Consider the following 26,478-nt stretch of genomic DNA (forward strand, 5'->3'; position numbering starts at 1 on the left):
TTTAAATATTTTGTGAATATAACACGAATTTACATGAGATTGGGTTGTTGTGTTGTGGGGCTTGTGTTGTAGGAGCAGTGGTCAAAGATTTAACATTTTCTAAATTTTAAAACATTGTCGCCTGGCGTTATGGATACAGAGCGGCAATGGTAATAAAATAAGGACAAAACAGTTCAGTAACCAATACGTGACAATGACACATTAACAGAAATTCATGATATACTCACGAAAATACGCGGAAATTTGTGACGGTATCAAGAAAACAAATAAAAATACAATAGGTATTACAGTATGGTTCATGTGGAAACCAACATATGTGATGTTTATCGGCAAGCAATAGTGTTGCTACAGTACACAGATTATGCATTGAGGATCAGACAGTTTATTGATTTTCTGATGGAATAAATGTTATCTGGAAAAACAACACAAGATGAGCAATACCACCATCACGGCTCATAGAAACAACCTGAGCATATGAGAAATGATGTCATTTCCTGTAACATTACGTCTGAACCGCTTCACAATATCTAAATGTGGAAAAGCACACAGAAAATAAATGAATAAACAGGACACGAGCACCAGCATATGAACCCCTTTATGTACGATTTTTTATTAAAGTGTTGGATTTATTATAATGGATAACCTTTATTTACTTTCATTAGACTATTAAACAACAAGTGACGATTAATTTCTCTCCCTGAAAGACCGAGTCAGAGCCGTAAAGCAAAGGGAACGGCGTAATTGAGTTCATTTTAATTTGGGGGCGATCGGGAGACATTATTCCAGCGATTAATCAGGCCGACAGCGCTCACCTCCAGAAGAAGCCCTAATTTGCAGCTAATTACAAAACTGATTTTCACTGCAAGATCAATACCGAAATGAATTGGAAATGACTCGCAATCACAAAGGCCGTCAAAGAGGGTATTAAAAAGGAGGAAAAAAGACGAAGGCAACACGGAAAGCCTTTACGGGAAAAAATGGGGTAAAGGAACGCTCTAGAAAAATCAGTTTTCATTTAAAGCAATATTAATCAGGCTGTTTTCCCCCTCTATAGACCTAATTTTACCTTTATCCATTTCTAATGCAGACCACCATTGTATTATTATCTCTCCGTCCCTGTCGGGTTATAATTTGTGGATCTACTTAAAGACAGAGAGTTGGTTTCCTGCGTGCTGTTTACCTAGGCAGCATCTTAGCGAAATAAAACCTAACAAATGTACTCTAAAAATTATTATTTTCATCCCAGCGTTGGATAAAAAAAATGACAAACCCAACCAATTTTAACCCAAAATGCTGGGTTGTTTTAACCTTCTGTTGGGTCAAATATTAAATTTCTTTTTCTAGGTTGAATTAAGCCCGACGGCTGGGTTTATCTCTTATTAAAAGAGGAAGAAACTATGCACTTCATACTGTATATAATATTCCTCATGTGAAACACAAGAAAGACTCGACTTTACTAAATTGACGTTAGTAGTTTGTGGTGTTCATGCAAGTCAGTGACACAACAATCAACAAGACAAAAAATCTAGCAAGCATAAATACACAAACAAATGCTGGGTTGTTTTAACCCATTGTTGGATAACAACAACCCAGCACATGGTTATTTACAACCCAACAGTTGGGTTTGTCAATTTTTTGACCAAACTATGAGTTGTACTGGGTAAAGAATTCAATTTTGTAATGCTAAATAATTTGCAAAGATAATGAAAATGCTCAAATATTGAGTGCATGGACAGGTTTTATTTGATGCATTATGCTCTTAAGAAATGTTTAAAACTTTTTACCTTTTCTGTCGCTGGCATGGTACCCTAAGGTTCCATTTTCTACCTTTACAAGTAAACAGAACATAATGCAATGTTGTACCTATTACTGTACATTAAGGACTATGGTGTACCTTCAAATGTACAGTTAAATGTTTTAAACCCTTAATTTAAAATGGGACAAAATTGGTCCATAGGGTATAAGGTACAACATTTCAATGTGTTGTATACCCATAACGGTACAAAAATGAACCTCTGAGGGTACCACACCAATGACAGAAAAGGTACACTTTTAAACCTTTATTTTTCTGACATTATGGGATTACATATTCTGCAAATAATAATTGCGATGCAACCATTGAACTATGTCAAAATTAAAATCAAATTTAAAATAAAAAATGTAAATAAATAAAAAATAAGTAGGGCTATGTATCGAGAAGACATGTGGGTTGCGATGCAATATGTTGCTATGAAGACTATGAAGTCTGGCAATATATTGGGATATTTCTTCTTTTAGGAAAGCTGTCATTGCGAACACACTACCATGTGCAAAACTTAGCAAAAAAATAAATAAAAAAAATGCATTTTTTTTTGGTCAGGATGTAAACTCCAAAAGAAACAACTTCCATAAATCTTGCAATGAAAAAAATATGAATATTGCATTTTTGAGAATCGATACAGTATTGCAAAAATATATATTTTCTTACACCCCTAAAATAAGGCAACCTACTGAAACAGTCTTTGCTTTTAGGAGAGCACCTCTGACTTTACCCCTATATTAAACATGAACACTTTTCAATGGTCTTTTGTCATGCTGTTTGGTTCCATAAAGAACCTTTAGCAAAATGATTATTTAATAACTAATAATAATTAAAATTAAGAATAAATAATTAAACATAATTATTAACTGAAAGGTTCTTTAGGGAACCAAACATGATTCTTCCAAGGCATCACTGCACAGAACCCTTCTAGAGTCTTTATTTTTAAGAGTTTATGTAGGCAGCACACCAGGTTTTGAAACCGAGCCAGGGTCTTGGTTGTGTTTAGGGGCATTAAAAAGCCATTCTAGAGATGCTAAGCGTGATAGACTCTCCTCCCACACTTCTGCCATCCATGTGCTCGACCCTTTTACCATTTCTCCCATCTGCATGAGAAAAGGCCTGTTCTGCTTCACAGACTCCTCCGAAAAGAGGCAAACATCAGGCAGGGTCGCCGCAAACAGTTGTAGCCCACAATTAGAGTTTATCTGTGATAGAGACAGACAAGGCCGAGGTCAGAAACCTCCCATGTGACACGCACACACATTTACTTTGGACAGACATTTTCAACACGCAGACGCCGGAAGTCTCATCTCATTAAATAACAAAAGAGTGAGGGGAACAAAATCCCCCCCATCTGCTGACACGGTCTGAGGAGCATGCCTGTAATGGAAGGGGGTTGCCGTATCATAAATCTTATCGCTGTCATTTCTAAAGCAGCTCTAATAGCTGTAAGTGCAAAGATTAAAACAAATGAGCATTTACAACATCTGAGGTGTCAGGGCTACCCTTCAAAATTCATTAAATCCGAGTAGCACCTGACCATGCAAAACTTACGGTGGGTGGTTGCCAGTTGTTACACCCTAAAATGTTTTAGATGGCAAAACCTAATAATTGCTTGAAGTTTACAATCAAGATGCTCAGATGTTTTTCTTGATGTTTTTCTAGGCGAGTGAGTACAACCTCCCGTCATTGAACGCAGGCTTAGACGAAGTTAAATCCTCCAGCACGACCTCTGACCTAGGACCCAGCGTGTCACAGAGCTACCCTGTAGGTAAGATCACTCGATCTGTGTTATTACCCTTAATCGGCAACTGCTGACACCAGCATGCATTTTGTCAAACTGTTATGGTTTATTTGCAGTTTACATACCTAGTTTGTTAATCTAAACTAGTAAGGTCTTGACTTTGGTCTAAAAACGGACCTGAAACCAACATCACAAACTTCCAAAATTAAAACTAAACGAGTCGTTTGTTCCCTCCGCTGCCGCATGGCAGCCCTGAATTCTATCAAATATTTGCATTTACATAAACAAATTCATCATTTGCTGACGGCGGACAGGCAACGTGCTGTATTTGTTTCTTTGTCTCGCTCCCGCTAATAATAAATGATAGGACGGTTAATTAAAACGTTGCTCGCTTGTTGTGCCAGTTATTAATGTGAAATGTGTAAAGTTTACTGACAGTTTCACAACCATCTTCAGGTCAAAGATAAATATACAGCGCTTTTATTAAAATTCACATAATTATGCAGAAGCCATTAGAGCCTGTGCTGGGTGTGTGTGTCTGCCTACTGAGAGAGAGAGAGAGAGAGAGAGAGAGAGAGAGAGAGAGAGAGAGAGAGAGAGAGAAACAGAGAGACAGAGAGACAGAGAAACAGAATATTTTGTGTACTTGTTTGTATTAATCAGGTTTGTACAGTATTGTATTTTAAACATATTATCACATTTATTTCTGTATTTACAAACCTGATCTGTGCATTGACGTTATTAAAAAAATGCATCAGGGTGCAAATTATGGTGTCACAGAAAGGTTGGAAAAGGCTAAATTAGTATGATTTTTGCACCAAAGACATTACAAACATTCAAAATGACCTCAGTAAAAAAGTTAAATGTATAGAAATATAGACATCTTTCAATTTGATTATATGAACGTTTAAATATATATGATAAATGTACCGGATAGAAATTCAAGCCGGGCAAAGTTATTTAAACGATTTCCTTGTTTAGGCCGAGATCCAATTTTGAGATGAATAGATGCTTTCCGGGAAAAGAAACACAGATTACACTCATCCTTAAAATGTTTTCCAACCCCAATTAAAATGCCCACAGTTATTGATCTTGTTGACTATATGCAGGGGAATTTGCATAATCTATTAAAAATGAATGATTCATGAAGCGGTCCGTGCCAGAGGAGATGCAGGTTCTTGGTGAACTGTGAAAGCCCTCACAGATAGAGATCTTCTGTGTCCTACACTCGTCCTATGAATAATACGACTCAACATTATAGCACATACAGTATATTTACCTGAGAAAGATTTATAGTTTCAAAGTTGCATCGCTAACACTAGATCCTAAACAACTTGTATCACTGTAAGTGTTTTATGGTTCAATGATTTCTTTAAGCTTCGTGCAGTTAAACACAAAGCTGCTTGAAAATGTTTTTGGCACCTAGAAAAAAAAAGGCGGTAGGTTCTCATTCCTGTGTTCACCCGAGGGCAGCACGCTCCCAGTCACCCGAATTAATGCTCATTCCATCCACACGGAAAGCAAACTAACCTTTGAGCACACATTTGATAACAAACGACTTTCACTGTGCATCCAGGGAATTTCAGCGATTTGGCTCTGCAAACATCCTTTGCTTAGTCGTAATTAATTAGGGTGCCGTGTTTTTTGGCTTGTGATAAATCGCCAAATAGAGGTCAAAGTTTGCTGTAGCCTCATTGCTGTGTCCCTGTTTGTGGTGAAGCGTTTCCCAACCCTGTTGACTCTTTCGGCTAATAATAAAGGTCAACCTGATCTTTGTATCCTTAGCCTTTCCAACGACAGTAAGGTCCTGATGTAATGACTCAACATGCATTCTTACATTTGCATTCATGCGTTTGGCACGCACTTTTGTCCAAAGTGACTTACATCAATTTTAAGGTCTATATTTTATCAATGCATGTGTTCCTTGGGAATGAAGCCATGACCTTTTGCGCTGCTAACGCAGTAGCATTACTGTAAAAAAGCTCAACACTCAAATGGATCACAGAGTTACCTTCAGATGTCTTATCCATCATACTAGATGTGATGTGTTCACAGCAGGGTTGATAAGAGAGATGTACAGTATCTATAGAGAGCATCGGCAGATGTGTTTTTATCTAGGACAGATATACTGTAATGCGTTTTAATTAAGAGTTCAGGACTAACAGAGCTCATGACAGCTGGAATGAAGACTTTCTACACAGTAACTTCAGATTTAACACAGTCTTTAGTCATACAGCTTAACCAGTGAATATTACACAAACATCAGACCACTAAATGAAGGGTTTTCCCAGGGTTTTAAAGTTTTGGGAAATTAAAGTTTACTTTACATTATATAGTGATAAATAATGTCTGGATAACCAGAAAGGCATATGGCATGTTATCATTGTAAATATCCAGTTCAGTTATTTCACTAATAACTTTGTTAGTTTTGACCAGGTCACTAAATAATCATGTGCAGAACTAATATGGGACCCTAAACCACAAAACCAGTCATAAGTAGCAATAGCCAACAATACATTGTATGGATCAAAATTATTGACTTTTTCTTTGATGCCAAAAATTATAGGATATTAAGATCTTAATTAAGATCAAGATATTTAGTAAATTTCCTACTGTAAATATATCAATATTATTTTGGTGATTGGATTTTATTAGCTAAGAAGTTCATCTGGACAACTTTAAAGGTGCAGTGTGTACATTTTACTTGCATCTAGTGGCGAGGTTGCGAATTGCAATCAAAGATTCAGTCTACTGCTCACCTCTTGCTTTTGAAACACAGAGAAGCTACGGTAGCCGACACGCACAAACATGTAATCGCCAGAGATAACTTAGTAAAAACGTTTGTCCATTAAGGGCTTCTGTAAAAACATGGTGGCACAAAATGGGGACTTCCATTTTAGGGAACCCTCAGTGTATGTAGATTAAAACATCTCATTCTAAGGTAATAAACACATAACGGTTCATTATGAAAGGTCTTTATACACCCCTGATTATATAGTTTTGTATATTATTTTGCATTTCTGTCAGAAGATTCTTCTAAAAATTACACACTGCACCTTTAAGGGTTTTGCACACCAAAACTTTCGAACGCGGCTGAAAACGACTAGAGGACGCCGAATGTCAGCTGTTTTTTCAGCTAAGCACTTTGGTAGATGTGATACATCAGCTGTGAGCCGGTTGGTTGCTGTGGTAATGTCCCGCCCCTCCTCCACTGTAATTGGAAAGCCATGTGAGAACTGACATTGACGAGCAGAGCTTTTCACACAAAGTTGAATATTTTTCTCTCTCGGCGCTAAACGCTGCCCGACGGCTTTTAGCACGGAAAAATGCTAGCTGTGGGCTTTTTTGAAAAAGACCGAACTTCTATTTGAAACAATTGAAAACATACGCTGGCCGCGGGAATAAAAGTTTTGGTGTGCACGCTCCCTAAAAGGCAATTTTCTCAATATTCAGATTTTTTTCAATAATATCGGCCAAATGTTGTCCTATCCTAACAAACCTATATCATCAAACAACTTTTTATTCAACTTTTAGATTACATATAGACGGTTTCAGCAGTAACAACATAAACAAGCGGCTGTCGCGGTCCGCACGTAACTTCTGGTAAACTCCGCTAAGAATAAATAACAACAACGTTCTTTAAACGTAGTTTATTTATATAACAAGCAAAAAAAACAACACATCGATTACCTAGGAAACCAAAACATTTGTTATTTTCGACGAGGCATTTGTTCAAGAGATCAGTTTAGCAACTAGTCAGACCATTAAAAAAAACGAAACCGGAAGTAAGGTTCGGATCCAGACGTGTATCGCGTGCGTCCGATGAAACCGTCTATAAATCTTGAAAAATTAACCTTTAGGTCCAGGGTCACATATGATTATGCTTTAAATTTGTACATTTAGGTCCATATAGTACAACATACTTTGCCATAAATCAATCTATTCCACATGTAACTAAATTTCCAAATGAAAAATTATGGACACCTATAGGAATACTTGAATACTATTTGTTAAACCGCCAAAAATCAGATCAAAAATCTGAAAAATCAAAAGATCAGATTAAAAAATAAATATTTCACTTCATAATACCACTTTAAAAAAAAGTTGTTTATTCTCCATTCATTCAACAAAAATATCAAGAGGACTGTTACAGAAAACACAACAAATAACCATAAATTCTTTAAACTCAACTTTAATAAATTAAAATACCCTTCAGATTTGCAAAGAGGACATTATGGCACTAACATAAGATTATTTTCAGTTAAGATAGCTCAAATTTTCATTTTAGTCTGGGACTAGGGCTTAAGCCTTGTCTCTGAAACCGGGCATATCACCAAAAAATACATTTATTAAGGGTTGTGGTCAACTTTATCTTATTGAATCCTAAATGCTGTTTAGTCTTTGCATTGTGCTGCATTTTTTGGCAGATCTGTTGTGTCATGGTCCACATAGGATTGGACTCGAAGCTTTGATGGAAACGGTCCTGCTCATTAGAATTAAACTGGCGGCCAGTTTCCATTTTAAAGCCTCCACCCCGCTCTCTTTTTCTTGAACAAAAACCTGAATGTGGGGGGGGGGTGTTTAGGCTTCAGTTCTCGGCTGGGTCGAGGGCTTTACGTTGTTGGGAAACACAGCCAAGCGTCATCCCCAATTACTGCTATCAATGTGGAGCTTCTTAGGGCTTAGGAGAGAAATGGACTGTTTAACAGAGACCGGTACGGGGCCGGACCGAATGACCTTTGTTTTCTTTTATACACAATGTTATATTATCTGCAAATGTTGCTGCAAGGTGTTGCAATAGTACTGTTCATGCATGACAGAAAACCAATATTAATCTTTTTAAATGAATTAATTTACACAATACAGTTTTTTAATCAAGGTTGAATGAGTTCAAAATTAATTGGCTATCAAAGACTCTGTATGTGTGTTGTGTTATTGTTTTGAAATGAAACAAAAATAGGGCGATGAATACTTTGAATAGAGCTTTCACAAATTTCATTTTGCACTTTTACAAATGAAAATGATGTCAGACTTCAGGACATTGTGTTAATGTGTACGTTTGTATGTTCAGGTCGGGATATGGCCAACACAACTTTACCTGGATATCCACCTCATGTCCCTCCCACAGGACAGGGCAGCTACCCAACATCCACACTGGCGGGAATGGTTCCTGGTGAGTCTTTCTCTTATGACAAGGCCTTAAGATGGGAAAAATATTTGGGGATGCAATAAAATGTAAAACTATAGGAAGTGCAGTATCTTCTAAATCTAGCTTCAAAGTGTAATCATAATGATTCATTGTTGTGATAGATCTTAAAAGTCAAATCAATTCAGATTTTGAGACTTTCATACAACTGTACTTACATTTCTATTAAAGTCAGAAAATAAGACAAATTGAAGTTTGCAGTCACCATAAAATGGTAAATATAAAATAAAGGACAACTGTGTTGTATTTCAACTTCTTGAAAGTAACCCGACAACTTTGCAGACTCTTCATCCCTCATCTTCATGAAGTCCTGAGATGTTTTTTTAAAAAAGCAATAAAGAAATGCATGTTAGACATTTTTTGGCTGCTTTTCAGACACTATCTGGCCAAACTCCAGAATCCATTTTCCTTAAAATGAATGTCTTATACATTTATGTGAAGACACCATTTATACTTGTCTACAAAACTAATTTCAAACATTTAAGCAGAAGCTTTCAAAGTGAAAAGTTTCAGGATTATATGAAAGAAGATTTATCAAACATGTCCAAACTTTTGTAATGTATATTAATGCTTAACAAAGAAAATAAAACAATGGCACACGTTTATGAACTGTGTTCATCTGTGACTCAATGAAGTCCTGCAGTGTTCACTGCTGGCAGAATTGTAGAACCAGCAAACCTTTAACCAGACCGTCGAATCTCAATTGATTAAAAACTGAACTGGTCCAGAAGACTTACAAGTGAAATTTTGCAACTATCGAGCTTAAATCAATTCATCAAACATGTTTCGAACTCATTTTTTCCCCATTTAATTCTTATTCTACTGCTTCAAAGAGACTTGCAGACAGCCCTCAAAACACCCTTTTATTTTAGATAAATACACATCAAAGAAAATCTTCTGTTTGATCACTTAAATCTTTTGCATAACCTCATGTTTAATGTGACAATGATGCTTGTAGCATGGGTTATAGACACTAAATATGAATACTTATGGTTAAAGGTCTGTTAAAATCCTGGATATTAATAGTGAACTTGGCTAGAGACCTCAGTTCACTATATTAAGATTATGTGGGAGATTTTACCATTAATTTAACTCCCAGATTTAGAGTATTTACATGCAGTGTGATGTGAAATTGTTTCTTCAAACACATCTGTGTCTGTCCTCTTTCAGGGAGTGAATTTTCAGGGAATCCCTACAGCCATCCACAGTACACGAGCTACAACGAAGCCTGGAGATTCAGTAACCCAGCACTACTAAGTGAGTAACACTGAAAACCAGCTCCTTTATAAAACCACATAATAATGACCAAAGATTAAAACTGTTAACTAGATTTTGCACCCATTGTCATCAAAACACAAAATAACGAAAAACTAAATAGCATTTACAATAGACTGTTTGTTAATTTAGTACGGTTTCATTGTTTAACAAATTTTAAGCCACTTTATTATGGCAGGTACTATGGTAATTGCTGTAAAAAGTAATAAAATGAAAGTTTTATTAAGATTAACTTTAACTACTGCAGCCTGAAGTGATTCAAGTTACAGCTTTGGTCAATTTTGTGGCACTTCTTGCTTTATTTTTGCAGTCAAAACACTTTTGTAATCTTTATGTGTGATTATTAAACGCCTGCTTGCCAAATGAGTAAATATATGGACACTAAATATTGATTTGAAATATTCAGCCTGATCTCACAAGAATTCATATTTTACTAGATGGCTAATTTGTATGAATTTGTACGAAGTGAATCATAAAACATACAAATATCATAAACACAATAACGAAACCCCAATGTGACGGGGCAACAGCAATTCATACAAAAATGTATGAATGTGGTCACATGAATTAATATGAATTAATTTACAGCGTAAAATTAACTGTGTTGAAATATTTTAGTACTTTATTAGTAGCAAATGCAAACTTTGCACAAGGAAACCCGTTTCCAAGCAGCTTTAGGCCATGAACAGTGGTGGCCGGTGACTTCTTTTTCGAGGGCGCACACATGCGAACCTTGTCAAAACATTTAGCCCGTCATGTGTGGGTTCATCGTGTCAAAATATGTGTTCGGTGCATCATGTTAACTTATGTGCATCACCCGTCATGTCAAAATACATGTCTGTTGCAGACGCTACGAAGGGATTTATGATTGGCTTAATCTCATGCATATTCAGAGTTTAGTGTCAGTGTCTTGCGAGTATTTTGTTAACGTGAGCATTTCTTTTGTTATAAACCCTTTCGACACGTGTGCAGTTTAGGCACGTATTTTGACATGATGCATGATGCATATGCTTCACGTGATGCACCGAACGCATATTTTGACATGAAGAGCCATCCACAACACACCACATATTTTGAATTTCTGTCATCGGCCGTCACTAGCCATGAAGTTCTTTATTTATTTTTAACCGCCATGCAGGCGTCAATACTGCATAAAAATATCTGCAGATTTTCATGGTGTATTGAAATGGTGCATTCCTTTCTTATTAACTTTCAGGTTCCCCCTATTATTATAGTGCATCCAGAGGCTCCGCCCCCCCAACTGCTACCACTGCCTATGACCGCCACTAGTTACCACGGAAACCAATTTAGACGCCACGCCCATGGCCTTGGACTTCATATTCTGCCAGTGTGAGCAGTGAAGCTGATTGGACAGAAAGTGGTTTCATGTGGTCACGTGATGAGGGACAGACCAATCAGGATGAAAAACATCTTGACAACAATGCAGCCATTGAAACAAGACTGAGGAGAACTCAAAGATGTGAACAATAAATGTATAACTTAAAGACAGAGGGTAAAATGATTTTATAATCTACCATGGAAATCTGCTTTTTTTAATATTTTTTATTTTGTCCTCATGGATGAGCCAACATCATCTACTTGCTGTTTGTCTGCTACTCTAAATCTAAATTATGGTTTTTGCACACAAACATTTTAAGCACTTTGGGTAAATAATGATATGTACGATATCAACGTATAGACAGCTTTCATTTAAAGATTTTTTTGTTTTACATGATTGTATCTGAGTATTAAACTTGCTAATGCAAATTAAAATCTGGACTGATGCTGATTTAATTTTGTATTTTATGTTTTAAATGCTGTCAATACATAGATACGGTACATTTCAGTGTATGTCCAAATGTAAAACAATGTACGTGTGCACTTACATACGGATACCTGCAGATACCATCACCCTGGATAAACACATCGTCTTTCTGACCCATCGCATGACTGCTGAACAAAACCTACAAGAACTCCAACCTTTGCACAGTAAATATGTACTTAAACTCTCAGCATGGAAACAACAAATCAAACAGGCGATCTGCTCTCCTCAATGTCAGCAGAAGACGTGAGAAACAATCAAATAGAAAGAGGGAAGAAAAGACATGGAAAAGAGAAACTGATCTGCTGTCTGTCCTGGTCCTGTTTAGGTCAGATTGTAAATGGAGCTATTCTAAGATGTTTTTGTACATTGTTATTTAATATATATTATTGCAAAGATATCATGAAGGACATTACTGTATGCATTTTCTGTTTTTAATATCCCCAAAAGTATGAATCAAATTCTCAGGGGGGAATTCAATAGGATCCAATTGCAGTCACAGATAAAACCATTTTATTTTGTATGTGCCGTTTGCTTTCCATAGTAAATGATTCACTAAAATAAAACAAAAATGGTCTGGTTTATAGCATCACTGACATTCAAACTGCAGCAACCATCTGGAAATAATCCCAATTACACTTTTCTACCTTATTTGAGACATTATTTGACCACTAATAATGCAATAAACTGCAAAAAAATTACTTTCTTACTTAGTATTTTTGTCTTCTTTTCTGTACAAATATATAAACATTCTTGAATCAAGATGCAGTTTTTGATGAGTAAAATGACCTATAAAAATAAGTCTAGTTTTTATACAAAAAAAAAACAAACATAAAATGTTATTGAATTTGTGCTTAAAACTTGCAACAAAAAAAAAAAAAGGATAAGAACAAAATAAAAAATCTTAAACTTTTTTCTTAAACACTTAATTCTAGAAAAATTCAATTTGTTTACCCCACTGCAAGATTATTATTATTTTTGCTTGTTTTAGGCACAAAATTGTATATTTTGTCTAAAAACTATTTTCTAAGGTCATTTTGCTCATCATGATTTAAGATTTTTTATATTTGTTCTGAAAACAAGATAAAAATCTTTTTTTTTTTTGCAGTGTAGAGTTCTGGTTCTGTGACACAAAAGTAATTGAACTGTCATTTACTATTATTATTATTATTATAATTATTATTAATAATATTTTCTTTTTGCACTATGGGTCATGATTTAATGAGAATCTTGAAGATCCTGACTGATCTTTGAATAAAGAATAAAACAGAAACCGTGTGGTCACCTGATCAGATCAATTGGTCTAATCAGATACGGAGCAAGTTTTAACATTGAAGCATTTAAGATAAAGATATATAGGCCAACTGCTGATGAAATAAAGCACTTAATGCTCCAAACCTGAAGTCCGCAGTGCTTCACTAAACAGATTGAGCACTGGCTTTATGATTTATGAACTCTGAGCGAACAAAAACAAAAAGTTACTTCAAATATAACTTCTGTCCAATGCTTTACAACAAGTGCAATTTCATAAATGTCACATCATCGTGTACTGTACATTAAACTTTTCTGTTTTAATTACATGACTTTGGTTTTTATTAAATATTTTACAGTTGAGATAATGTAGCACATCTGCCAAAGACTTTTGTTGATGGTTTCTTTTAATTTACAATATGATGTTACATTGCACACACAGCATTATAGTCAAAACATTAATATGTATGTACAAATTCTACACAGATCAAAGAAAACTCATATATGCGTATAAACTACTGACATGTTTGCTTAATTCATTATTTATGTTACTTTGTGAAATAATGATTTTCTAAATAATTTTGAGTGAAATGTCCTTTCTGTCCAAAGGCCCTTATCAACCAGCTTATCTGTAGATAACTAAAATAAACTTTAAAAGGTTTTTTTTGGGATACGACACACATGGCTTGAATACAAATATGATATTTAAACATCTAATATGAGCTTCTAAATTAATGCAATGCATTTTCCATTCATATCATCAATCATTTTTATCTTTGAATACTTTTATGTTAAATAATTTATTTAATAGAAAGGTTTGACTGGATACGGTAAATTAAGGTATCACACACTTCACTGTTTTCTTAGTGTTTTGCATGATTACAGACACCCAACAATAGATTTATTACAATTCCTGCCAAATCAGAATCTGCTTCACTATGTATCAAATGTTACAACATGCCATCAGGTTATTTTTGACTCCTCTTATACAACGTTAATTTCTCTTTAATTTATTATTAAAAGCAACATTTGACTGAGGACAAGAGAGTATGCAATGTCCTTCATATGATCTTGTGTGAAGATGGATATTGTGTAGTCCAAGATCTCAGTGTTTGAATGAGAAATAAATTTTGTATGTCAACTAAGAAACTTGATTGTGTAGAAATCCTAATTCCTGCCAATATCATAACATGTTATTTAAACTTTGAAGGAATTGTCAAAAAAATTGTTTTAGGTATTTTACAAGTTTGCTAATTCATTCATATGAAATGAAAAAAAGACAAAAATCCCCACCCCAATCCCAACGTCACAGGGGCTAAAGCAAATTGTACAAATATATGAATATGGTGGGGCTGGCCAATTATGGACAAAATTATTATTGTGATATATATATATATACTTTTTTTTCATAATCACGATTATTTAACGAGATTTCTCTGTGACTTTGAAACCATCTTTTAAATTAAGTGTTGCAATAGGCTACAGGTGTCAAAGCAGTGGTGTCTTTAAAGACTTATAACCTTATAAACATATCGGTTCAGCAGCACGCAATTTATATTTAAGTCGCACAATAACTGTTTCACCTTGATTATCTTGTTTTTGTAATTGTTTGAATCAAAAATTGAAATTGAAAATCAAAAACAATTAATTGCACAGCCCTAGAATGTGCTCGTACAATACAAAATAGCCACCTCGTAAAATGCATATGAATTGCCATGAGATTATGATGTTGATACCTAGACTATTACTATTGCAACCCCAAGGACCTGTCATTATTCAATGTATCGTAGTCTTTACTGAGTTTTTATTTAAACAAATTTATCTTCTACTCGGCCAAAATCATAACCCATTTTTTATGTAAGCACACCTCTCCATAAGCCAAATGACCGAAATTATATGAATAACAATGATTATATGAATGTCTCCTTTTAATATGAATGATTCTTCCAAAGCTTCACAAATACCTTTTTGCTTTACGGACTCGTTTTGTTTTTCTTCAATTGTAAGTCATTTCATGTTAAACTTTAAGGGCATTGCAATGTAGCATTCTGTTGGCTCAAGAATGTTTTTTATGTACGGTTCGGCTCACCAAAGATATCAAAATTGTCTACCCTTTCCAAACCTGCACAAAATAAATTAATTTTAGAAATAAGATTTCAATTAGCAGAAACCTCACAAACAGAGGAAATCATTTATGTGGAGTATTTTAAGATATGAGTTTTTTCAGTCTCATACCTCTGCAGGATCACAAAGATGTCTTCTGGGCTTCATTATTGATTATGCATTAAAAAAAGAAACGATTAGACTAACTGAAGAAAATGAGGTCAGATATCTTCAAGTTAATTTTGCTTGAATAAAATCACTTGCCTTGGGTAAGAAATTTGATTTCCCTGTGAATAAAAGTCAATAGTCACAGACACAGACAGTACTTTTACATTATGAACATCCACAAAGAGAAGATTGAGCTATTGCTGCTACAATAAAATAATATAAAAAAACTCATAATCTTAGTCATTTTTTTTAATTGAATGACCCAAAATGTGAAAATGATCAATGTAATAAGAACTATGTAAGTATGCTTATGCATATGCACAGAATACTGAAATATTGCTCACTATGTACTGTGTTTATGTCGCTTGTTTCCCAATATTGCATCTCGCACATGCGTCTGTCTCTAACTGTGGCATGTGTTTGTCATTCAGGCCTTGTTAGGAGAAAAAATACTCCTTCACTCCCTAAGCAGTGAATTCCCTGTGGTAAAATTATTCCTTTTAGATGGAAACTTTTTGTCACTCTCGTCTAAATTGGCATATCTGGTTCTTTCACTGAAACCAGTAAACTGTGAACCCGGATGCAGCTGTCAATCAAACGGAGCGTAACTTCAGTGTGCCAGATGACGGGGATTCAGGGATGGATAGAAATAACAGACAGGGAAAGAGGTGAGAGCTGATTGGGTATGATCAAAACAGTATTATAAAAACACCTGTCACTGTCAGAGCTTTCAGAGGTTTTGCATTTCACACACAAACAGATCTTCAATCTTTAACATAAGGTGACCCTACTGCATATAGAGAACTATATTATATAAACACAACCCTGTATCACAAAATTATGTATACCTATAGTCACGTAATTTTGTGAGTCTTTTCCGTGACACTGACACGTTTTTCCACCTTTTTGCGTGAACATGTCGCATATTTCTGTTTATGTGTCACTGTCACGTATTTGTTACTCAACTGTTTTGTCCTATTTTCAAACCATTGATGCTTCGGTTTAGGGTTAGATTTGATGTTTGCGTTAGGATGTCACTTTAAGTATTGGTCTATACCTTTTTCATGATTTATTTTTTATATTTTATAATTTTTAAACCATTGTTGCCTGGCATTAGGGTAAGAGTTGGGTTCGGGTAAGAATGTCATTTTATGTAAATCTAACCCTAAACCGAAGCACCAGTGGTAAAAAAAAATGCTCTGGGTAGACCCAAACAAAGTCCAATATGATACTACCAACTAGTGTATTTCACTAGTCAAATTCCAGGAAACACACATAAATAAACATTGACTTTTTCATACCTTGGCACGATAAATTCTGGTACATATCATCTTTTAAAAACTATTATTGAAGTAATTAGAAAGACACAACAAAATGTTTTGTCTAATAAAATATAATAAAAAAAATTTGGCATTTAATTTAGGGATTAACGAGGTCGCTAACTCATATTAATTCATAAGACCACATTCTTACATTTTTTACAATTTGCTTTTGCCCCTGTAATGTTGAGGTTAGGTGTGTGTTTTTTTTTTTTTTTTTTTATGATAATCATACATTTTTGTATGAATTCTTACAAATAAGCCACCTCGTATAAATACATACAAATTCTTGTGAGATCAGGCTGGATCAGTATTTCACGACCAGACTGATCTCACGAAAAGTCGTGTTATAGTCAAGCAAAATCTTAATCATTTATTTGTGTCTATGGCACAAAATTCAGCTTTTTTTTATGTCTTGAGTGAATTTCTATTAATAGTTTTTCATGTCCGTTGCACAACTTTTTTTTGTTTCATTTTATGTATTATTTTCTCATTCCCCCCCCCCCCCTATTTTCTTACCATTGTCGCTTGTGGTTGGGGTTAGAATCCCTTTCTGTTAAATTTTTAGACATCCTAACCCAAACCAGAACTCCAACCTCAACTCCAGGCAAGAATAGTTTTAAAAGTAGAAGAAAAACAATACATACAAGTACATCCTAACCTAGACCCCAAATCTAACCCCAAGCGACAATTATTTAAAAATAGGGGAAAAGAGAAAATATACATAAAATGACACAAAAAAGTGCCACGGACACGAAAAAAATATTTACAAAAATTTGTGGGGGTGACATTCATGCTAAAGGCACAAAAAAGCTGAATTTCGTGACAAGGACATGAATAAATGTATCATTTTTTTTTTTTTTTTGACTTTCCGTGAAATCATGTTGTTCATGACATAATTAAAACGAGGGGAGATGGCGATCATGTATCACCGCTATGTGAAGGGAGGTTTGGCAGCCGATCTGTAGTTAACGTTGTATACATTCATTTTAAACAGTAACTCCATGTAGTTTTTGATACGCTTTAGCTATAATTTGAACTAAAATAAACTACATGTTATTTATTTTGCCTTTTATAAGAAATAAACTACTCTAGGAGGACTCATTTGTATTGATTCTTTGTGGAAGTTTACCGGTTGTTACGTTTGTTCCACGAAAGTCGTTTGTTTGTGTTGTTATTGCTGAAACCGTCTATAAGTGTTGTGATGGATTTGATGTCTTTATAAGACAATATTACTAATAAACCTGAAAAAAATATTTATAAATAATGTAAATAAACTCTATATGCTCTGTTTTGTCTGAACAAAGGCATCACTGTGATGAATTAACAAGCCATGCACGATTCAAACAAACTGGTGTCATTTTAGCAGCGCTAGTTTCCCATCAGGTCATAAATGTGTTGCAGTTTCACAATCCAGTGCACACCGAACAGACATTTAACAACATCTACCTACAGCTTGTGTAAAGTAAACCTCTGTTATGACACAATTACAGATTTCGTTATGAGTTTGTCATCTCATCAAATCTCATGAGCTCATTTTCATCGTGAGGTAGAAATAAACACTATTATATAGCTTTCATAACACCACATCATATATCATTCACCAGCATAATCCAACAGTGGGGCTGTCACTTTAAAGCCATACATCTAATGTGATTTGCCAATAAATAACTTGTCTCTTAAGAGCCCATCATGCCCAGTTGTGGTCTTCTTGGGTTAATGCTGACTGACCAACCTTATGAATCTCTGTAAACATGATCGCACAGGAACTATTTTTAAAGATGATTTACTATCATTAATTTGCATGATGTGAATAGTACAAAATGTTATTATTAATAGTAAAACACAGTAACGAAGCCCTGTCTTTAAACCAAACATCAGTGGTGTGAATGCAAATTGTACCAAAACGAATGAAATCATTTGACTTAGATGTGCATTAAGGTATCCGTGTTTCTTTAGACTGTAAATAATGTGGATGTTGTGTCCATCACCCATAGGTTTTTTGTACCAGGCTGTAAACACATTTATTTCTGCTGTTGGGTATTTAATATGGTGGGTTAATGGGACTGAATCCCTTTTGGAGCCAGTCTCTAGCGGCCCATCAAAGAATCGCAGTTTAAGTCACTTCCATGTTGGCTTCACGACAGAGATCAGAAGGTTGCCCCTAGGTTTAAACCCAAGACGTGTTGTGCTATTATGCTCATTGAACTACACATCTTAAATGATCTTGGGTCGACACCTTGTTTTTATTTACTCAAGTTCTACCCAACAATTTTGCAGTCGTAAATGATTTCATCATGAAAGTAAATCAATTTCGCATGAACTATTCCTTTTAGAAACAACAGAAAAAGAACAAGAAAGAAACTTCTACGACTTGGGCACCGCCACCATACTGCCTCGTCCAAAGTGCTTCTCCCTCACCACTCAATAATTAATCCTAATGGCCATTGTGTGATACATGATGCAATTAAAAGCTAATGTTATGCACGTATGTGATTACTGCAGGCAGAATGACAGCCAGTCAGTGGTCCTGAGTGTCAACAACATGCGGCCGTAATCGTCCAATCATGCGCAGCTCCCTAGAGAACCAACTCTCACGGTGACACGTCACTCACAGTCAGATTATTTGTGTTCGAACAGAAACACTTTTCCATGTTTGTAGCCATAACATTGAAATTAAAGAGTTTAACATGTACTCATCCTTTCATTCCTGCGTGGAATTATATTAAGCCTTACTAAATTAACTACAGTAATCATCACTAACAGATGCATGATCAAATGTAGACACAGGTTTGATATCAATAAAATCAACACTTATTGTTATTTTTGAACTATGAGCGATTGCTATGACTATGCAGAAGTGCAAATGAGATTTGAGTCTTGCAGGTGACGGTAAAGTTTACTGTGAAATTTAGTTCAATTTATCCATACATGCAGATATTGTGTTGATTCATATGAATGTAAGATTTAATAAATAAAGGCAATTTGTTTTGTTTTTTTTGGGGGGGGGGGGGGGTAAATTATTCCTTACACATAGAGAATAATAGCAGAATGATATTCTTAGTTTCCTCTGTCCTCCTGTATCTCTCCTCCACCCCACCCCTCCCTTTCTCTGTCAGACTAAACTCATGATGAATTACCCTGTCAACTGAATTCATTCAGGGACCAATTAATCCAGCAGAAATAAACTAGAGACATCAGACACAGAAAAAGCCAGAGCAGAGAAAGAAAGAAAGAAAGAGAGAGACACCAGGAGCTTTACTCTCCTAAAGAGAGAAGAAAGATGCTAGGACAGAACAAGACAATGTTTCTCTTTCAGACAGAGAAACTGTTTGAAAAATATAAAGCGAAAAAAGAAGTGTGGTCACTAGGGACGGCAGTGAAAGTAAGCCTGACAGGAGTTGGTCATTTAATGCTTTAGTGCACCTGAGACAGGTCCTGTCATAGCGGACAGTATCACGATGGTCTCCTTTATTAATTATACTGAACAGAACCAGGGGCATCCCACAGTCTCACGACAACTTGGTCACTTTTGTCCCGCAAATACTTTCTCACAGAAACAATCACTTTACAAAGGAAAATTCATATTTTCAGCAAGCATTCATGTGGAATGCAAACACTCAGAACCTGTCGGCTTTGGGCCAGCCAGATTTTTGAAAACAGCATGAAGTCAGGTTCACACTAAAGCTTAATGTATAGTTCTGCGTAGGTTCTATGCCATAGGTTATGTGTAGGCTGTGCGTAGCCTGGCGCACACCTCCCAAAAATTTAACAGCGCTTCCATTCTACACGGACCGCAAGCGCTGTGATTGGTCCGTTAGAACCCCTCCCATCAGGTAAAAAAAAATCTGAATTGCATTTCTTCATAGTCATTTCCGCTTGCTACAGTAAGAACTAAGATGGTCCAGGTTGAGGAGTGATTTAACTTAAACTGCAACAAAAATCGCTGTCTATTTACCTTCATCACTGCTGGTCTTCTCAAATCATACACAACAAGCTGCTTATTTTTTTGTGGGTTTATTGGCCAAGCAGCTTTTTCTTTGGCTGTTGCACTGCTAATGTGGATAACACACGAGGATACTGCCTACTAGTGGTCTGCATGTGTAATTCCACGTCAACGCAGACAACAAAGCAGAAGGCTACACCGTAGAACCTACGCAGAACTATAATGATCGCTTAAAGTTTATTCTGACCAAGAACCACACACTTATTAACTCTTTTCCCGCCATTGACGAGATAACTAGTCAATTGAGAGAAAACGCTTCCCTGCCAATGACGAGAATTTCCGGCTTTCTGCATTACCGCTATTACTTCCACAACTTATACAACCCAGAAGTAGCGCCTCACATGAAAGAGAAAGAACGTCTCGGTTACGGATGTAACCCTCGTTCCCTGAAGGAGGGAACGGAGACGTCACGTCGTGACCGACGAATTGGGAACTCGCTTAGAGAGACCAATCTGCTTCGTATACTACTAAAACGCCAATGAACTTGGCATTGAGATATTTGCATAATGCTGGCGCCGCCCCGCCAGGTGCCTTTATAAGCAGCAGGTGCAAATAGGGAAATTAGCTTCTTTTCGCTGAGAAAGCCGGGAAAATGAGACCGGCCGATAAACAGCAGGTGGCAGCACCTGTGGCGACGGGACGTGACGTCTCCGTTCCCTCCTTCAGGGAACGAGGGTTACATCCGTAACCGAGACGTTCCCTTTCAGTCGGTCACTACGACGTCACGTCGTGACCGACGAATTGGGAATCCCTACCAAAACGCCACTAGGGGCTGACCTCTTCCAGTGTCTGCGTAAAGCCCTCCGGTTCCACTTAAGGAGGAGGAGATAGGTTTTAAGGCAGAAGGCCGGGCACTAGATGTTCCTTTAACCCCACAGAAGTGCCAGCGACTGGGAAGCGCCCTACCTGAGCGGGATAGGAACGCTGCGGAAGCCACCGCCCGTCTTAAGGGCTAATGGTGGGCGAAGTCAACCGTAGTTGAGGAATAAAGACAGCCGTGGATGTGTAAGCAAAGCAGTGCTCTGCTAAGGGAAACGTGGGCTGGTAGGATTAACCCCACGGAAAAATACTCACAAAGGAACCCGGTGGGACACAATGTGGAGCCCGAGCCAGACACGTAGGTTCGCGAGGATACAGCTAGTGAAAGGCTGACAGCCAATGCTCCGCAACAAAGGCTGCCAAGGCAGCGGAGGAAGAACAATTCAAACCATTACGCATTTTTGTTCTGAAGGCCTTCCATACTGACACAGTTATGAAGCATCAGTTGGAGGCTGCAAGCCGACCTGCGAGACTGCTCTCCGTGCTCCCCCTGATGAGGAAAGAACACGAGAGGATACAGGCTCGATACGAACACTGTAAAATCTAGTGAACGTATTAGGTGTCGCCCAACCAGCAGCTCTACGGATGTCTGTTAGCGAGGAACCACGAGCTAAAGCCCAAGATGAGGCAACGCTCCGTGTGGAGTGCGCTCTAAAATTAAAGGGGCAAGGAATACCCTGAAGATTATAAGCCAGGGCGATAGTATCAACTATCCAATGAGACATCCTCTGCTTAGTGACAGCTTTCCCTTTCTGCTGGCCACCATAACAAACAAAGAGCTGGTCTGAGGTCCTGAGGCTTTGCGTGCGATCCACGTAGAGTCGCAGTGCGCGTACGGGGCACAACAAAGCCATGGTTGGGTCTGCGTCCTCCGGGGGCAGCGCTTGCAAGCTCACCACCTTATCTCTGAAGGGAGTGGTGGGAACTTTGGGCACGTAGCCTGGTCTGGGTCTCAGTGAGACAGCAGGACCAAACTAAAAGCACGAATCGTCAACAGAGAATGCATGTAAATCCCCTACTCTCTTCATGGAGGCCAATGCTATCAGGGTCAGAGTTTTCATTGATAAAAACATCAGACTCGTAGACTGCAAAGGCTCAAAAGGGAGACCTGAAGGCTTCAGCACCATGGACAGGTCTCAGGAGGAAAGAGGGAGGGCGCGAGGGGTTTAGCCTGCGAGCGCCTCTTAAAATGAAATAATTAAATCATGCCGGCCAACTGATCTGCCGTTGATAAGAGAGTGATGAGCAGAAATAGCGGCGATATCAACTTTAATGGCGGAGGGACAGCCTACCATCTAACCTATGTTAAAGATATAAAAGCACAATGTTAATGGGCATTCTCTGGGGTCCTCGCGTTGCGAAGAGCACCGGGTGACGAAAAAGGTTTCTTTAAGCGCGTAAGCCCGTCTTGTGGACGGTGCTCGAACCGCGTCGATGGTGTTAGATACCGCTTGCGATAAATCACCTAAACCTTGCGCGCGCTCAACGACCATACATGGAAATCCCACAGGTCGGGGCGCGGGTGCCATAATGTGCCCCTTCCTAAAGAAAGAAAGTCTTTCCTCAGGGGAAATCGTCAGGGAGGGGCTGTCGCGAGGAGCATTAACTCTGAAAACCAATCCAGTACGGGGCGACTAATAAAAGGCTCTCCTCGTCCTGCCTGACTTTGCACAGTGTCTGCGCAATAAAGCTCACTGGAAGGAATGCGTATTTACGCACCCCCCGCGGCCAGCTGTGTGCCAACGCATCCACGCCGAGGCTGCCCTCGGTTAGTGAATAAAATAGGCGACAGTGGGTATTGTCCGGCGACGCAAACAGATCTATCTACGCACAACCGAACTTCTTCCAAATTAGCTGGACCGTCTGGAGGTGGAGTCGCCATTCGCCGGGGGCGCAGCTCGGGAAGCGCGTCTGCCGCTGTATTGAGCGAACCCGGGATGTAAATGGCACGAAGGGACCTCAGATGCTTCTGACTCCAAAGGAGGAGATGACGAGCGAGATGCGACAGGTGACGAGAGCGCAAAACCGCCTTAACGGTAAATAACGCAACAGTCGCAATGTTATTGGTGTCGGCTAATACATCCTTCCCTCGCATCTCCATAGCGGAGCGTACAAGTCCCAGATATACAGCGCACCGCTCGCGGCAGTTGGGGTGCTATGCACACCCCTGAGACTGCAAGCCCGTCATACGTGGCTGATCATCCCGTGCTGAGGGCATTGCAATATACAGAATGCCAGGAGACCCCTCAGGGGCATATCTTCTATCGGAAATGCCGGGTCTACCACAGGGAAAATTTTAAATGACACGCAGGTGCAATGTTTACACGGTGTATGTCGGTGTGCCACGCTCTCCTCGAGACTCGATCGTAAGCCAATGCTGAAGCGGTCTCATATGAAGCAGCTCGGGCGGCGTCACAACCGCAGCATGCTGTCATATGTCCAGGAGCTTCTGAAATTGTTTCAGAGGGACCGCGTACTTCCCTCGAATTAAACCGAGGCAAGTCAGAACTGACTGGTTGCGCGCTCTTGTTAAACACGTCAATTAGTCGACCGAGTCTTATTTCCATACTGAGAAAAAGGATCCTCTGCACGGGGCAAAGTTGCTCTTTCTCAGTCGACCTGAAGACTTAAACGAGCGAGATGCCAAAGCATTAACTCTCTGTGTTCGCGCACGTCTGCCAAGAACGGGCTATTATAAGTCGACGTAGAAAAAAGCAGAATGCGAACAACGCTCTCTCTCTGACATTTTAATGCCGTGACTAGCACATGGAGACACGGAGAGAGAGAGACAGCTCGAATGGTGTACTTCGTATTAATATGCCCACCCCACGACGCAGAGCGAAAAACGGTCTAAAGCGAGGGGAGATGGACACATAAAGTACACGTCTACAGGTCTAAGGCTGCAAACCGATCTGAATATTGAAATACGAGCCTCGGCGTTATCATCCAAAAAGGACACCTTCGTAGAGCTGGTGCGTAAATCAAATCGATCGTAACCCGCCGCGTATTTTGGGTACTATGAGATAAAGGCTGGAAAAACCCTATCATCATCATCTCGGTAAGAGGGACCGGCTCGAACATCCTTCGCCAACAGGATATCGACTTTTGCACGCAGTACATGTGCATCGGACGCTTTCACTACAGTGAAACGAAAGCCCGAAATTTTGGGGTGTGCCGGATTCGTAACCGAGGCGGATCGTGCGTAAAACCCAACGAAACGGGCTGGGAACTGAAGCCAAGCACCCAGGCACCGTACGAGGAGAAATAACGACACTACCGAAGTACCCGCGGTGGGGCAGCGAAGCGAGACAGGTGGGACTGCCGGTGCGTCTGCTGTGACAGCATAAACATCTACAGTATGTGTGTGTGACACTGACCTGAGCCCGCTGAGGGTGACGGTCGTCTGGTCTCCTCTGCGGAGAGCGCAGACTCCAATAAGGGTGCTGGTGGTCCGGTCTCCTCAGCGGAGAGCTCGGACTCCTCAGGTCACCCGCTGGCGATAGAGGAGAGGTAGGGTGAGCTGGTGTGTGCCCGCTCACGGCTCTCTCGATCCTCTGGAGACCTGGAGAGGGAAGAGGAATGCACTCTATGTGTGGTTAGTGGGTACCGGCTAAACAGCCGGTGGAACATATGCAAACCAAGGATTTTCCACCCGACCCTCTATCGGGGGAAGGAGCTCCATCTCCTGAAGAGTGATCCTCTGCCAATCCGGGTTGCCCTTCACTGGCCACTTAAACTCCCGATTTTCACGGGAAGCGGCTAAGCGGGCGGGGCGAGCTGCTGACGACCGGTTCCCCTGCGCTGCCGAGATGGGGTCCGAGGAGGGGAACGGAGGTGGTCGCCGCAGGACGCCGACGGCGAGAGGCAGACTGAGGAGCCGGCGTGGTGGACCAAGGGCAGCTCTGTTCCGCCGGGGCATGACCTAGGAGATCGCCTCAGTCTGTGCAGCGGAGCTGTACGACTCCCCTGGCTCGCCGAAGAGGCCGGTCTGTGAGACAGGAGCATTCAAGTTGTTCTCGTCTGCGTCCGTCATGTCAGCCAGACACAGCCAAAGGTGGCGATCTTGAACCACTGAGGTGGACATCGCACGACTGAAGGTCGCGGCCTCCCTGGTAAATCCTTTGTGAGCCTGCAGCAACGTTATTACGTGCAGGGCTGAAGCCGCCTCTCCGGCATGCCTGATGGGCAGCGTCCGTAACCGGACGACTGTCTACAAACACGGGAGGGAAGGGTTGGGTGGTCCCTCCAGGAACGCATCCCGCTCCACTGAAGGGGTCCCCGCCCTCAGCGGCTCCGTTGGTGAGGGAGGTGAGGGGTGAAAGCTGAACGGCCGGACGGCCGCAAATCACGTCAGCTCTTCGTGCCGTCGGGGAAGAAAGGCACAGGAGGAGAGGACCGAGAGGCCCGAGCAGCTCCGAAGTACCAATCATGTGGGCGGGACGGTTCGGGCGGAGAGGGGTTAACCTTTCCAACTCTACCGTCTCCGCCGCTCGCGGGCACGGCCGCCATCTCCGGAACGACTCTGCCTCGGAGGAAAAATGGACACCCCTCTGATGCTGCAGAAGTGACGGGACCAGAAGGAGGTCCAATGGATTCGGCAGACATCGTAGAACACGACTCTGCAGTCTCCACCGGAGCCTCAACCGGCTGAGGATGAGAAGGCCGGTAGGTGGAGGACGCATCCTCCGTCCTACTCAGCGTAGTGACGCGAAGGGCGCCCTGCGAAAGCTTGACAGCCGCACCATGGCGGCGTCAGCACTGCAAAGGCGCGGACAGCGTTCCCGTAGAAACGACAGTCGTCTCCGCAATCCAAGAGGGTTATGCTCTCACAGAGAGAACAGAAACTCTCCACGAACGCAGCCCCGGAGTGCTCGATGCCTGAGCACGAAGACAGCGCTCGTGACCGTCACTGGAACCCTTATACTTCTCGCATCCAAGATCGCACGGGCGAAAAGCTATCCTGA

General features: G+C 39.5%; 1 protein-coding gene across 9 annotated transcripts in view; it reads left to right on the plus strand.

Annotated features, from left to right (window-relative positions):
• pax2b (paired box 2b) overlaps positions 1 to 14,205 on the plus strand; it is a 33,324-nt gene extending 19,119 nt beyond the window's left edge. For 2 of the 9 annotated variants that reach the window (XM_073814982.1, XM_065260678.2), the window contains exons 7-10: positions 3,467 to 3,572; positions 8,617 to 8,718; positions 9,922 to 10,008; positions 11,243 to 14,201. In XM_073814982.1, the coding sequence (XP_073671083.1) occupies positions 3,467 to 3,572; positions 8,617 to 8,718; positions 9,922 to 10,008; positions 11,243 to 11,316 (369 nt within the window). In that variant the 3' untranslated portion in view covers positions 11,317 to 14,201. Of the gene's footprint in view, positions 1 to 3,466; positions 3,573 to 8,616; positions 8,719 to 9,921; positions 10,009 to 11,242 lie in introns of all 9 variants that reach the window. The other 7 variants (XM_073814975.1, XM_065260677.2, XM_073814980.1 and 4 more) reach the window with 6 other exon arrangements.
• Positions 14,206 to 26,478: the final 12,273 nt, after the last annotated feature.

The sequence above is a fragment of the Paramisgurnus dabryanus genome, chromosome 1 (genome assembly GCF_030506205.2).
Source record: "Paramisgurnus dabryanus chromosome 1, PD_genome_1.1, whole genome shotgun sequence".
NCBI classification, from domain to species: domain Eukaryota; kingdom Metazoa; phylum Chordata; class Actinopteri; order Cypriniformes; family Cobitidae; genus Paramisgurnus; species Paramisgurnus dabryanus.